This window comes from Oryza brachyantha, chromosome 9 (genome assembly GCF_000231095.2).
Source record: "Oryza brachyantha chromosome 9, ObraRS2, whole genome shotgun sequence".
Taxonomy (NCBI): Eukaryota; Viridiplantae; Streptophyta; class Magnoliopsida; order Poales; family Poaceae; genus Oryza; species Oryza brachyantha.
The window spans coordinates 10,044,678-10,059,816 of record NC_023171.2 but is presented as its reverse complement, the minus strand read 5'-3'; the positions used below and the strand labels follow the sequence as shown (position 1 = coordinate 10,059,816).

General features: G+C 40.4%; 2 protein-coding genes across 2 annotated transcripts; one reads left to right on the top strand and one right to left on the bottom strand.

Moving 5' to 3' along the window:
• The first annotated feature begins 3,701 nt into the window (after positions 1-3,701).
• On the top strand, positions 3,702-4,508 carry LOC102719796. The gene has a single exon (XM_006661209.2). The coding sequence runs from the start codon at positions 3,702-3,704 to the stop codon at positions 4,269-4,271; it is 570 nt and encodes a 189-aa protein (XP_006661272.2). The 3' UTR covers positions 4,272-4,508.
• A 7,437-nt stretch (positions 4,509-11,945) lies between these two features.
• Positions 11,946-14,699, bottom strand: LOC102719515 (serine, glycine and glutamine-rich protein-like). Its single transcript, XM_006661208.3, has 2 exons — positions 14,018-14,699; positions 11,946-12,312 (listed from the first exon to the last, which is right to left on the bottom strand). Exon 1 carries the CDS (start codon positions 14,614-14,616, stop codon positions 14,107-14,109), a length of 510 nt encoding a protein of 169 aa, XP_006661271.2. The 5' UTR covers positions 14,617-14,699; the 3' UTR covers positions 11,946-12,312; positions 14,018-14,106.
• Between the last annotated feature and the right edge of the window lie 440 nt (positions 14,700-15,139).

Here is a 15,139-nt window from a genome sequence, read left to right as displayed (position 1 = left end):
AGTCATATATACTCTGAGAGTACGCTTTTGTGCTGGCGCTTTTCTTCCTATATATCCTTTACCCTGAGATGAATAAGAACAGATGATCGTGCTGTCGCCTCATGTACGGGTGAGTTCGTGCAGTGAGTCACCAGCCTTGATCGTGACTCGTGCGATGGAGAGATGTTTCGGCACATATATATCCGTCTGCGTGTGCCAACACTGGGTTGGATCCTCTTCAGATAATATTATCTTAATTTGCTCTTTAAATCATGGGAAAAGCTTTGGTTTCAAAGAACGAAATTAGGGGATGGACTGACGCTCGATATTCTCTTTGTTCTATATTATAAAATTTTTAATGTTATCTAGATTTTTGTTTATACTAATAAATTTAGACATAGATATAGAACACATATATGAATAAATATAGATAAATTTAAAAAGTCTTATGATATATAATACGGAGAGCACGTAGTGTTTCACTTTCCAAAGACAAAATAGGGTAGGTACCCTTACTGTTAGGACTAGAAATTCTATAGGCTTTTCATATACTCGCTTCGTCTTTATTTACTTTGACCATTATTATTTTAGCTTTGACTATTAATAATATCTAAATGGTTAGTTAATAATTAACAAAGTTGTATGATTGTATTTTTTTTACAGCACACATCACAACTATAACATATTTTTATACCACACATAATATTTTTTCAAAAAAGATGACTGATCAAAGTTAGCAAATAAATAGTGACTAGTACAGTTATTTGAAACAAGAGGGAGTAATATTTATTTCAGTTCATCTCTAATTTCTTCGATCAAAATTAAAGGAGCACAACTAATCTCTTGTAAAATAAAATGTTGCCATATCCGTCCCAAAATCTATGCAAAATCCCTACTATTTTGATACAAATCCCCTAGCTACTAGCAGTCCAGCACTGCTCATTTTTGGGCCGGGCCCGGAAAGTGAATAAGATAAATTAACATCTTGGGCTTGGGCCAGGCTGGCTGTAAGGTTTCTGACACACAATACACTACAACAACATTTTTAATTCAGCCCAATTAATAAGACTTAGCACTGATTCTTAAACTTAAAAATACCTCTGAAATTTTTTTTCCTTCATTTCTTCCACAGGTACAGCTGTGTAGAAATGGAGCCACCGCGTGCACTGTGGCTGCATGCATGACTTTAATTAAAGGCAACAACATTATTCTCCTCTCCATTCTCGAACAAAATATGTCATCATGGAATCGGCCTCATCTCGGAGAAGCTCACTTTAGCTCTCTTGTCGGTGCTCGCTTTTCTGACGTAGAGTTCGTACCAACACCAAAAGAATCCGTAGCCATAGCTGGAAACTGCCCCAGCACAGCAAGAAAGCATTAGCAAAAGGCTATCGCAATTATTTATAAGCCAAAATTTTAAGACTTTATTTTAAAAAATTATTTTGTGGCTTTTTTATCGTCCATGTATTATATGTCACTTCGGATTTATTCTTGTTTAAACCCTTTTGATTTGATCAAGTTAAAAATAATATAGCAACATATGCAACACAATGGAATACTATAAAAAGTATATTCAATGGAAGTTTAATGAAACTAAACTGGGGTAGTAGATGTTAGTAATTTTTCATGAATTTAATTAAATCTGAAGATGTTTAACTTAGAACAATATAATATATACGAAACATAAGAGTACGTGACACGTAAAGACGTGTACTATCTGGCTGCTGGAAGTGGAACATATATACTTAAAAGTTAAGACAGGATTAGTGGCTTAAGGCCGTACTAATCGTGCGACCGACCTCATCTCAGCTCCTTTCCTTCCTATCCAGGTATCACATCACATCACATCACATGGCTCGGTTTCATCTCTGCTCGATTAAATTCTGCTGGCCCATCGGTTCATGAGATCGACCAGCTCTCGTCGCTTTCGTTGCATGCAAAACGCAAATCAGCTAGCTAAGCTAGCTGTGCAATATACTGTGTTACATGTCGAGAGGTACTAATTAAGTGTACTACATTTGAAGAATATTTGCAGTGTACTATATTGCTTAATTACCTTAGCTTAATTTAGCTAGCTAGCTCGCCGGGTCATGTGTTTGCATGTTGCAGCAGAGCCACCTTTCCAAGGCGACGCCGCTGTCCTTATCTCTGAAGATCTAGCTAGCTAGCATGAGAACACCGGCCGGCCACGTACGTGTCCTTTCGTGTGTACGTAGTTTAATCATCATACTAATTAATAAGAAACGGTTTAATTTGCGATGATGCTGTGTTGCATTTCTAACCCAATGACTAGGATGGTGTGCATAACATTAATTAAGTTGTCATCTAGGATAAAAGATGATGTGACAAGTGAATAAATAAGGAAAGAGAATGAAACCATGTCTTGCATGAGACATGGTTTCTACACAACATTCAAGATACCATGTGAGATAAGTAGTATTAAATTGAAATATAGAATAGTGGTGTTTACATTGAAAGAGTAGTGTCTAGTACTAGTTTTTTGATGACGTGGAGTTTATAGAAACTATATCCAGTGTTATGGGTTGAGAATGCCCTTAAACGGCTGTTTGGCTCGTCAAGTAATGTAAAGTTTGGGACATGCATGCTTGCTTTAGTTAATATATAGCCTAGCTATCATCAATTACATCTGCATGCAATGCATATACGCAGGCAGGCTTGCTTGCGTGCCCCCAGGTCATTAGTTATTTAGAGAATTGTTTCAGGGATCAGAGCAGCACTCAGTGTGTGGTCAGTGCATGCTTTGGGGGTTCTGTCCTGGTCATGTTGGGCCAAAAATAAAATAAATAACTGATCAATTAATGACTCAAACCATACAGGAAATGCGAATATTTTTTTATCTGCTGGATGGATGCACACAGTAGACCTAGTAATGTACGTGCAAAATGGTTTGTTGGTTGAGCTAATCATCGGGGAAAAATCGAACTAATCAAATAAAAGCAATTTATGAATAAATTTTTTCTATATGTATTGTTTGTGCTTTTTAAAAAAAGCTGGAAAATATAGTATAGATGGATGCACCGGCGTATAATTAATACCGAATTCCTGATCCATCGTGTTCTAACCTGGCGCCAATCAAACACAATCATGCAGGCATGTTCCAGGCCATACATAAAATAAATTAAAGTCCGTACTTAGCAGAAAAAATATTTAATTTCCAGCGCACACAGCCTGCAGCCTCAGTTAGTTCCAGTACAGATAAAAAAAGGAGTGTGAATTAAGCACAACTCCATAATTGGCGATTGCGCCAACCTGATCAGTGAAATCCGGAATCGATTTGATATTTATTCCTGCTTCGCTTGCAAGGCAGCAACAAAATAATACATATACTTTTTTCGAAATCTTTTTAAATTTTGTGTCTGAACAGTTCAGCAGGACGGATCAAACACAAAGCATTCTTGAGCTACACGCCGCGGTCTCATCCAATGAATTGTTTATCGAATTGTACGTTTTTAATAATGTGGAGAATTCATGGAATCTCTTGATGCAGCTAGCTAAGCAAGCTTGCCATGTTACCCTCCCATGGCCATGGCCGCGTACGAGTACGAGCACCGATTATATAATCACATGCCCACTCTCGCATGCCGTCCTCTCGATCCATCCATCGGTTTAATTTGCTAGCTCTCGATCGATCGTTGTGTTCAGCTAGCTCATCGTCTCCAGCTCGATCAGCGACAAGATCCACCAGCTGCTAGCTGTGCGCAATGGGCGACGACGGCGGCGCCGGCGTGAAGGTGGCCGCGGCGGCGGCGACGGCGACGACGACGACGGGGATGAAGCAGATCACGCGGCTGCGGGAGCTGCTGCACAAGTGGCAGGCCATGGCGATGGGGGCGAAAGGTGGAGAGGAAGAGGAAGAGGAGGAGGTGGAGGAAGGAGTGGTGGATGCTCCGGCGGCGGCGGCGATACCGCCGTTCGTGATGCGGCGGCTGCAGAGGACGGTGACGGTGGACTCGGACGACGAGAGCTGCCAGAGCCCGGAGCCGCCGGCGGACGTGCCGAGGGGGTACTGCCCGGTGTACGTGGGGCCGGAGCAGCGGCGGTTCGTCATCCCGACGGGGTACCTCGGCCACCCGGTGTTCCGGCTGCTGCTGGAGAAGGCCGAGGAGGAGTTCGGGTTCCGGCACGAGGGCGCGCTCGCCATCCCCTGCGAGACCGAGACCTTCAAGTACATCCTCCAGTGCGTCGAGCGCCACGACAAGGGCCTCGCCCCCGCCTCCGCCGGCGCCGGTGACGCCGACGCCGTTGTCGTCGACGGCATGCTTCGCGATTAGCTATACCATCAATCAATTCGTTGATTATTTAGCTTCAGAGTTTAATTATATTAGCATATGAATTATGGATGTGATTGATCGTCTAATGCAGAAGGGGAACAGAGTCGTCAGAATCATGCACGCATCGTAATTCGTTGACGGTGATGATTACTGTAAACTTGTAATGATAATGCATTTTCTTGTACTACGTACGCTGTTGATTGTAACAGTTTCACTAGAAGAAAACCGAAATTCCTACGAGGCAATAATGCGTTAGTTGATACACTTTTCTCTTTTTGGAAATTTCACGGAACTACGGGTGCTTCGAACAAATTATCCCAAAATAAAACTATAGATTTAGCAGTGAATTTATCATAAAAATATAGATTAAAGTTCTTGTATCACAAAACTACATATACACTCCAAATATCTATCTCCCTATACTCTATCTATTACCTCCGTTTCATAACGTAAGATGTTCGACTTTTTTGGTCGTAACGTTTAACCATTCGTCTTATTTAAAAATTTATACAAATATAAAAAATAACAAGTTGTGCTTAAAGTTCTTTTGATAATAAAATAAATCACAAGCAAACTATATAATATTTTTATATTTTTTGAATAAGACAAATGATCAAACATTGTAAAAAAAATTAAACATCTTATATAAAACGGACAAAGTATCTCTTATGTATACACACCATAAAGATCATTGCAATACATAACATAATATAATATCAAACCCTATTTAATATTTATTCATGATGGTTTTTTTAACACTCTAATTTATTCGCGCCGGAGGCACACCTAGCCAGTTAAGGATAAGAGTGTATCACCGACTAAAAGATCGAGTAGGTCAGTGCTTGCCGTGTGATGGATCGGTTGTTCCGGTCTAGATCCAACTACGAGCTTTTAACTAAAATAATTAAAATTTATGACTTTCATGGATTTTTCGTATGAATAGACTTACGGGGCAAGATAACTACAAACACATCTGACTTCTCGGGGGTGTTTATATTTTCTGCTAGATTTTTTTTTGTTACATCATACCCTTTAGAAGTTTAATTAAAAAAAATGTTTGTAACAATCACAAGATCTAATGGATTGTGGAGTATGTTGTTGTGATTTGTGAGTTAAGATGAATCTGTGAATAAACTATTCTGTGAATCATACATTCATGTGACTCGCGCGATGATGACTGCCAGCGTGTGTCAAGTTCCTCCAGTTGAACGTACGGCCTGGAGTTTTCGGTTGTTGCCAGCGTTTTCAATTTATCCTTTTCTATCTTCCTACGTCAGAAACTCGGTGGCAATTTTTCTGTTTATGAATAAATTTATATAAGATTATAAAGTTATATAATATAAAACAAAGAGGGTGTAATACTTTTATTTAAGAGCAATTATACAGTCCTTAATTAGGTATCTAGAGGTACCAAAATTTTAATGTAAAATTTAATACGATATCAAGAAGTATGAAAATTTTTATAAAAAAATAATACCTACTAATACACCTTATTAAGAACTGTAAAATAACTCTTTAATTAAAAGACGGACAGACTATATAAATATCGATCACCTCGTTCCAGAAAAAATAATAATTTTAGTTCATTCAATCTCCTGCTCCCTGCTTGACTACAACTAGCGTCTTCTCCGCCGTCGGTGTTGACTTTTTTTTTTTGAAAAAGAGAAAAAAAAGATCAACCACGCATATAGCTTCCGCCGCAACCAACGGCAAAGTCAAGTCGACAGGACACAGGAGGAGCGCGCACACACACATCAAAGCCCACGTACGTTTGGGAATTGGGCGGCCCAACTCCAACGGGCAAGCCTAGTTTCTGCAGATCAGCCCAGTAAGAAATAAAGCCCAAACAAAATGTAGCCCATGTATGTCCACCCACAGATCTATCCTATATTTTTCCTATCCGATGCCACGGATGGCACCGATGCCCTCGCACTTACGTCAGAACCTGTATCCTTATGCTTAGAAATTACCAGGATTCAATACGTACTAATTATTTAATTTTTATATTTATACACTAATTAATATGATATAATTTAGTAATAGTTGAATAATTTACCCAGAGTCCGAGGATCCCGGGAAGCACAAAGTAGGTTCGCAAATGCTTATGCTTATAAGTTAAAATTTAAAATTTTAGGATTCCTTTTCTTATACTAATATATTTTTCAACGTTTCCTTAGATCACTAATACGGATAAAATTTTTACCTATAAATTCTATTTAACTATTAATAAACCGTCTTATTTATTTTTAGTTTTAGCGAAACAACGATACCGTCAATCAATCATGTACACTTCTTCAATGATGAAGCATACAGTATCACTACCACACCACTACTCCTCCAAAGTACATATTCAATGCTGCTGTACTCAAGGCACAGTACATTCATAGCTCTCAGTTGTATGTATTCATGTACCAGATCGTCGTACTGAGTACGTACTCACTCGATCACTCAACTCATTGTAGCAACTACCACTAGTGGTAAAACCCTAGACGATATATACATACGAAACCAACCTGCAGCGGCCAGCGGCCAGCGGCTAGCGGCGGCGATGCACGTACGTACAGGCTGCTGCTGCTGCTGCTGCTGCTGCTTGTCGTGTGGCTGCCGTTTCTTTCCGCCGCCGCCGCCGCTGCTGCCATGGGGATCGTGGTGGGGAGACCCAACCCGAGCCGAGCCCCGATTCAGCGATGGGAGTGGGATTGAATGGCCAGGCAAAGGGTGGTTGTTGCAGGCCGGGAGTGAAAGCACATGCTCCCCAGAGATATTCGACACTAGTAGTAGTGTCGTCGTAGCAGAGAAAAAGGAAAAGGAAAAAAAAAAAGAAAAGGCTCTCTCTAAACCATGATGTTTGTGTTCATCTAATCTTTTAGCTTATGTTTACATTTATAATCTTAATTTAAAATTTTCAATCTTATAAAGTTAATTTTAAGATTTTTTCCACCAAATTTTATTTTTCATCTTCAGAATTAATATTTTTGTTTGCAAATCTACGGTTTGGCAATCACCCCCATCCATTTGCCGATCGTGTGTGTTAATTCGTGCATGCATCTATCTGCGATGAATGTGTGATGTACTGACAATTGTCGGTAGAGCCGGGGGAAAAAAATGCGGGCGTGACGTACGTACGCCCAGAAATAACGGTCCGAGGAGTTAATGAGCGGGCCGGCAACGACGAACCAGCTGAGAGTGCAGGTGTTCTCCGGCGACAAAAAAATTTAAAGTGACACGACAACAGTGTGGCGCACACAGTGTCGTACTGGTAGTCGTAGTACTGGACGGACTACTGGTCGATCGATGCAACTAGTGTGCACGCCGCCGAGGCGCACAGGGCCGGAAAGCCAAGCGCGACCTACCGGTGTAAATTGTGTGCGCCGAGACGTGGTCGGTACGTGCTTTTTCACGTGAAAATTTTCTATATAGAAATAATGCTGATATATATGCGCTCTTACGAAGATTAACTTTAGCCGTGTGTTTTTTTTTCTTCTTCTTTCCCCTCCTTTCTATCCTGGCGTTGCTGTCGCGCGCCGCCCGTGTTCCGCGGCCGCGCGCACATGGAAACGTCGCCGGCGGCGCGTGGACGGACGGACGTATTGCTGTGTACAGCGACGGTTCAACCGTAGGCCGGCCGCCGCGCGCGCACGTGCTTTCAACTGCGGAGTATGGGGTGTTTCGCTTCTATATAGGTTGTTGGACGGTACGATTTTTAAGTAAAATTTATTCGTATGGGTTTTTTTGAAAAAAAATTATAAAGCAACTTTAGTTGATTTTCGAGTTTTATATATTTAGTTATTTGTGTGTAGACAAAGAGCTAGCAGGGCAATATGATCTTCTAGCTTGTCATTGGTTCTTGCTGAACATCGGTGACAGTTGACGTATATATACTCCTATATGGCTGGTCTCTGTGGACTTGATTGATACACATACGTAAGCATGTCTTATCTGAACTTGACTTCAACTACTTAAGCTTATAATTTAAAATTTAAATTTTTTAATCTTAAGTTTAAAGTTAATCTGAAGGTTTTTTTATCAAAGTTTAGTCTTGGCTTTTAGATCACTAAGAATACATATATAAAAAATTTATTAACAATTATTTTTATTTACAAGTATGTCGCTTGGTTTTTGCTAAATCTGTTGTTTTCTCATGTAGCATAAAAACTTCCCAAGGAACCAAAACTTGTATTAAAAATTTGATACCTCGATTAGGGGTGGACATTCGATGATTTTGATCTCGATCTTTTGGTCTTCAATTAAATTTCGATCACTATAAACTTGGGACCGACTGTTCTTGTGAAAAAAAAAATGAGAATCAAACAATTTGGTCTTTGTCTCGGTCATGAATGAAATTTGTCAACTTCATATATGCAAAGAAATCATAGAAATTTTTAATACAAGAATCATAAAATAAATTCACAAGCACACCGAGTAAAGACTCTTATTGGGTTGTATGAAGGAGTAGGGTGTGAAAATTAGAGGTGAATCCTATTGAACTTAGTGGATTGTAGATTGAATTTGGACAACTTTTCTGTTAATTCAATATTTTCAGTTCAACCAAGAAGACTAACCGAATTGACCGAATAAAAGTTGGTCTTTCACTACCTAGCACCGAATTGATGATCCAACCTCAGTCTTTTTGGTTCAGTCTCTTTTCTCTTTTTGTCCACCCCTAACCTCGAGTTACTTGAGGATCGTAAAATTTCCGTAGTTATAATTTACTTCGCTCTAAAAGTAACATCATTTCTACTACAAATTTATGAGAGATGTTATAATATTTTGAGATAGAGAGAGTAGATAATTACAGCATAATTATACTATAGTTACATTTAATTTTTTTTAAAAAATAAACCCATTAAATATTGTATAGCTACTCCCTAAATATTTAACAAATTCATTCGAAAATTTGATCATCACTTTTGCATTAGAACAAAATTTTAAAATATAACAAATACATGATATTATGACTATACCTTTTTAGACAAATTTGTGCATACCAAATTTTTTGATCTAAGAAGTAAGAACATGAGAAACCATTTGTGACCAAAGTTTCAAAAATTCGACTAAAATCTTATTCTAACCCTTAAATATTTATGACCAAGCAATCTCTACCGACGACAGTGCACATGTATGTTACTATGCTCTAGATCTTAGGACTTTGCTTCAATCTGATCCATGCATTCTCGCATGCAGTACGATGACAGATGAAGCCGATGTAATGCTGCGTCAGAGCGCTCATCTCTCGCTCCAATTAGCATCGATCCTTAGCTGTTGGAGAGAGAGAGAGGAGATAATTTAGGCATGCATCCGCTGGCAGCTTCTAGCAGCGTCGCAATCCAAGAGATCCGCATCAGAAGACCAGCCATTATTCAAGGGTTTGCTCGTAGTAACTAAGAACATTAATCAATTAATTAATTATAAATAAATTAAGCACTGTGCATGCAGCGGCCTGAAGAATTAAAGGCACCGGTTCATTATTAGCCGCCGCCAGCCTGCAACATTTTTCGTTGTTGTTAGCCGTCACTCCCGTGTTAACGATGAAGCTGCCAGTCACTGATTAGCCAGTGATGGCGCTCGTTCAGTTGTTCTGTGTTGGGGCCATTTTTTTTTTTTTTGGCAGAAGCCAAATTCAGAAAAGCAGCAGTAGCATATATGGCAGTGTGGCGCTTGAGACGAATCCTTAACTAACCTGAAGTACTACGAGTTGCTATACCTTCAGTTTCGCAGGAAGGAAAATGAGAGGAAACCTTTTTCTTTTCCTGAAACTACAGACAGTTTATGTTGCAAACTAGCACGGATGCTTGCATTGTTAGTTAGCTATTAACTATCAACGATACTGATGTTCTTGCAGTAATTTCATCAATCTCACTATTCACTCGTTCAATGTACCTGTAGGGGCAAATATATTGTGTGCTCAATGTTTACACTCATGTATAAACACTTCCCATCATTCCTTTTCTTCTGAAACTATGAGCAGGCAATGTTGCGAGCTGCGACTGCAGACAACGCTACGGATTCGAGTCGGTTTAGGAGATGGACAGGCAACCTACCTGAATGCAGCCAGCTAAACTTGATTGAGCCGGCCGGCTCTATAGCTCTCTGCAGTACTGAGGCTACCGATTCTTTTGCTACAGATATAAAAGAGTAGCTAGCAGCTTGGCTCCAGAACTGTCTACCAGAAGCCCACACTGTTGCACACCCAACGCTACTATACAACAGAACCAAAAAACTGTCAAAAACTACTTTCAGACTCACATGAATAATCCATCAGTTCAAACAGTACATTCCCAAATTCCATACCTATATATCTGTACTGCCACGGCCAGTTTAGCCCAGGACCATCTCTTCCCATTTAATCAGCTGTGTCATTTCTGGTGAAGCTACAGTGAACGTTACTGGCAAAATGGCATCTAGCTCTCATCCTGGTTGATCATTTCGTTTTCTATCTCTCTCTCTCTCTCTCATTGAAAGATCGGCAGGAGCCAGGAGGAATGCCATTTGATCAAATTAGCAAAGAAGTAAATGTTCCAAAATTACAGAGAAAATGACTAGGAGCAAAAGAACCACTATACATATGATTTTTCTACCAATTTTTTAGAGTACTAGTTTTGCATGCCATGCAACTCTTTAAAATACATCCCAGTTGTCATGAATTGCAGAAGCAAAAGCCTCAATCGAAGTTTAGTTGAGGCTTGTTCATACAGGGAGATTAATTATTAAACCATCATTATGTAACCAGGAGTTTAATAATAATTAAACCATCATTAAATCCTTAAAGGAGATTAAAGTAACCAGGAGTATATATTTAATGGGCTAGATGGATGAGGAGAGGGTCAATTAAAGGCTCTTGTTAATTGGGTCTACCTCTATTGAAAACACTTCTTTTAATAAGTAACAAGAGTAACAGAAAACACCAACTATAAAGGATTGGCCTACCAACTTTTAATCCAACAGTGAAGGCTTTCAGTCTGTCCCCGACACAGCTTTTAGTGCTTAATAGCCCTGCCACATCAATCATAGGCATCGCAATTAACTATAGTACTCCCTGTATTTCATAATGTTTGTTCGAGCCAACACGGAGAAACCAAAGAAATTAAATTAAAACATTCCAAAAGCATCAGTAAGAAATAACCGTGCGTATCCTAAATGGCAAACCTCCACAGTTTAATTGACTTCTTTCTATAAAAAAAAAACTTAAAAGCTCATGGTTTAGATCAGCTTGTATTAAAAAATGTGAGATTTATTTCATAACTACTTTTTATGTTTTTTAATTGGAGAAACGTGGTGTTAAGTTTCCAATCCAAAATCCTCGGCCATTGTAGCTGCAGTACAAGTTTATAAGTTCTCGCTCCAAATCACATATCATTCAGTTACAGGTTATTGCTTAAAAGTTGTATCAAATTACCAACTGGTGCACACTTAATAGTTTTAATTTATGCTTTTCTAATGCATCATAGGCTTGTAGATAGATGTGTTCAGTTCTGGGTGCAAGCCACAAATAGGGCTTCTTGTTTGTTTGTCGGCCTCAAGTTCTACTTTGGACTATTAGCCTTGAAGTTGTGTGACTTGTGTCTTACAAACTGTGTCTCTCTGCAATGCTCTGTTAATCTGAGTAAGAGATCTACACAATCCACCTTACAACGTAAAGAAAGTCCGAAATCATGAATTATTCTTGTCCCAGTAAACCTTAAACTATAGGTTTTTTTTTTAAAAAAATGCCTGAACTAGTCGGTCCTTTCATAGAGGTAGAGTTTAAAAAATGTGGTAAAACCATATTTGATATAGAAATCCTTTTATTTAAAATAATGCGATGACTGGACCAGTGCTAGGTCTAACATCTATCGATATCAGCTAATATCCTATCGGTACCATTTGATACTCGTTGATGCTAGGCAATGGTATTGACCAGCATCCGGCACCTACAATAGCAGAGAAGGGTGCAGTGTTCATCCAGACTTTCCGCTGCATTCCGTCATCTTCCTGGTGAGATCTTCCAGCTACTTGGATTGCCAGTTCGGGTCTGATCATATACATCTTCTGGAACTCATTCCTGCAAGGAACAGCCATAGCACAAAATATGAATCAATGGTAGAGGCCACAAGTAATAGTAATAATGAGCATAAACTGGCAACAAATCTGATGGGACAGAATTCCAGAGCTAGAGAAGACCACCCCCATTTTTTCGCTTCGGTTTATGTTTATAAACTAAAATTTAGATTTTTAACAATAGTTTTGGATTTGATTTTAGAGGTTTTTTTTTATCGTAGTTTGTTTTCCAGTCTTGCCTTTTAGATCACTAAGAACATAAATATAAAAATTTTATTCATAAATTATTTTTCGTTTACAAATAAACCGTACCATCACCCCTAAGCCATCATGTAGCATTCCATAATTCTTTTTTAATAAAACTATTGCTTCTGTATTTATATTGCAAACAGCTACATCATTCAATTAATCCCTACCGTGATAATGTGGACCGCTACAATCTAACGGTACAAATATTCATGTTTTCTCTTATATGTGGAAGTTGCTATCCAATACTGATGTTGTGTCTTATTATTGAAATATCTTCATAATACATGTCAGATTAATAAACTTTTATATTCGTGTTCCGAGTGATCTTAAACCCAAAGTTAGAAAATAAACCACGATAAAACCCCAAAAATCAACGGTATAAAAATTTAAATTTTGACTTATAAGTATAAGTATAAACGAAAATATGATAGTGAAAGTTCAGCTTAGTACTAACCATACCTTCTCGAAGGGAAAGCGTTCAGTACAATTTTCAGAGCATACATATAGGTTCTTGGTTCAACCTAATTTAATCTAGGGCGTATCATGTAGCACTAATTACTATAACATGGGTGATTAAAGTGGTCCAACGATTCAGGGGACCAAAATGCTTTCCTTTACCTACCAGCTTAAATGGCCCTAGCTAGTACTCTGTCCAAAATTCATTATGCATGTCTAAAAGGTTGTCATTATCCAGTCAAGGCAGAGGATGATGATAACTAACTAATTAAGCGTGCAAGGGTAAGGTAGAAGAAAAGAAAAGAATGCCCCATGACAGCGAGGGACTTTACACTCATCTAACTGTGCACCAAACTCTTACTTAAACCTTCCTTCTGATTAATTTTTTTATATCATCAGTTTGGTGATCATTAATCAAGTTATTATATATGATGCTTTTGCCATGCAACGTAATAATTGGGTAACCAATCATGGAGCTTGATCAAAGTTGCTTTATAGTATATGCATATTGCTTAGGAATCCAGCTGTGTGTGTTGTTTGTCTTTGTGGGACAAATTAATTAAGTGGCAAGTGATTTTATTAGCATGGATCAAGTGGAAAAAATACCTTCAATTACCCAGCCAATAATCTCAAATGATGGAGAGGAATCTGGGAAGAGATGATCATGGAGTTTATATAATGGTGGAATGTACATGGATACAAATTGATCCCTAAACTCTTATTAAAATTAAACATGAAGAAAAGAAGAAGAAGAAGAAGAAGAAGATATAAGAAGCAAACTATTATTACATCCAGCATTAGAGAAAATTAATTAACTGCTCCAAGAGAGCATTTAACTTGGGTGCACGGTAATTACACTGCTAATCTCCAGCTTACCACAAACACCCCAAGGTTAACTAAATCTCCAAACATTTTGCTACTTGCCCTCGTAGCTTTGCGTATATTACAACTCTACCCCTAGCCTCAAATAAAGAGAGGGAAAAAGAAAGAACAAACCGAATTACCAAATTGCCCCTTCTAGAAGCCTCCGACTCCGGCGAGCTCAACGGCGCCGGCCACCGCCGCCGGAGTATTGTCGATCGCAGGTAGGCGGTCAGCACGCGTAGTACTCGACGAGCTCGTCGAGAGACTCCGGCTGCGGGTCGGCGTTCTCCAGCATCCAGAGGAGGTGCTCGAACAGCACGACCTCGCAGCCGACGACGGTGCCGCCGCCGGCGCCCACTCCGCCCCCGCCGGAGCGGTCGACGAGGTTCTGGAACATCGGGTGGCCGACCAGGTCGGCGGCGATGAGGTAGCGGCGGCGTGACTTGCCGACGTAGACCGGGTGGAGCCCCGGGGGCACGCCGTCCGCGCCGTGGAACGACACCGACCCGCCGCGGCCGCCGCCGAGGCCGCCCCCAGCTCCCCCTCCCCCGCTGCCGCCGCCGCCGCCGCCCGCCAGGACGCTCCGCCCCCATTCCTCGCCCCCGACGCGCCCCCCGCCGCCGTGCGAGCGCGCCGACGTCGACCCCGCCGAGCACCCCGACGGCGTGCGCGAGATCCTGCTCGACGAGTGCCACCGCTTAATCATGCACTTCAGCTTGCTCAGCCCGCCCTTCGCCATCGCACTCGCACCCGCACCCAACCCCAAACCCCCCACCTAGCTACCTAACCTAGCAAGCTAGAGACAGAAGCTTAGAGAGAGAGAGAGAGAGAGAGAGAGAGAGAGATGGACGGAGGTAGACGATGAGGCAATGCGCGCGAGGGGGGGCATATATAGGAGGGGGGACGGGGCCACGTGGCAGGGGCATGGGGCCCACTTGTCGGGGACTGGCGGGTGGGGCCCGAGTAGAGGCTTTGTCTCGGCGTGGGTGAGTTGGACGGATGAGGGGTGGATGCATGTGGGCAATATCTTTGTCTCCGGTTGGCCGTTGGATTTCATCAAAATCGATCGGATCGGACGGCCGGAGGAGAAAGCGAGCGAAGGAGTTAGAAAAAACGGTGGCCTTTTTGCTGTTTGGTGTGTTGATTCAACTCGTCTAATTAGTTCTCATTAATTAAGTGTGTTCAGAAAATGTTCATTAATCATATTAATTACTCCATCTCTTTCTTTCATATCGTAAGACCTTTTAGCTATATTTAAATTT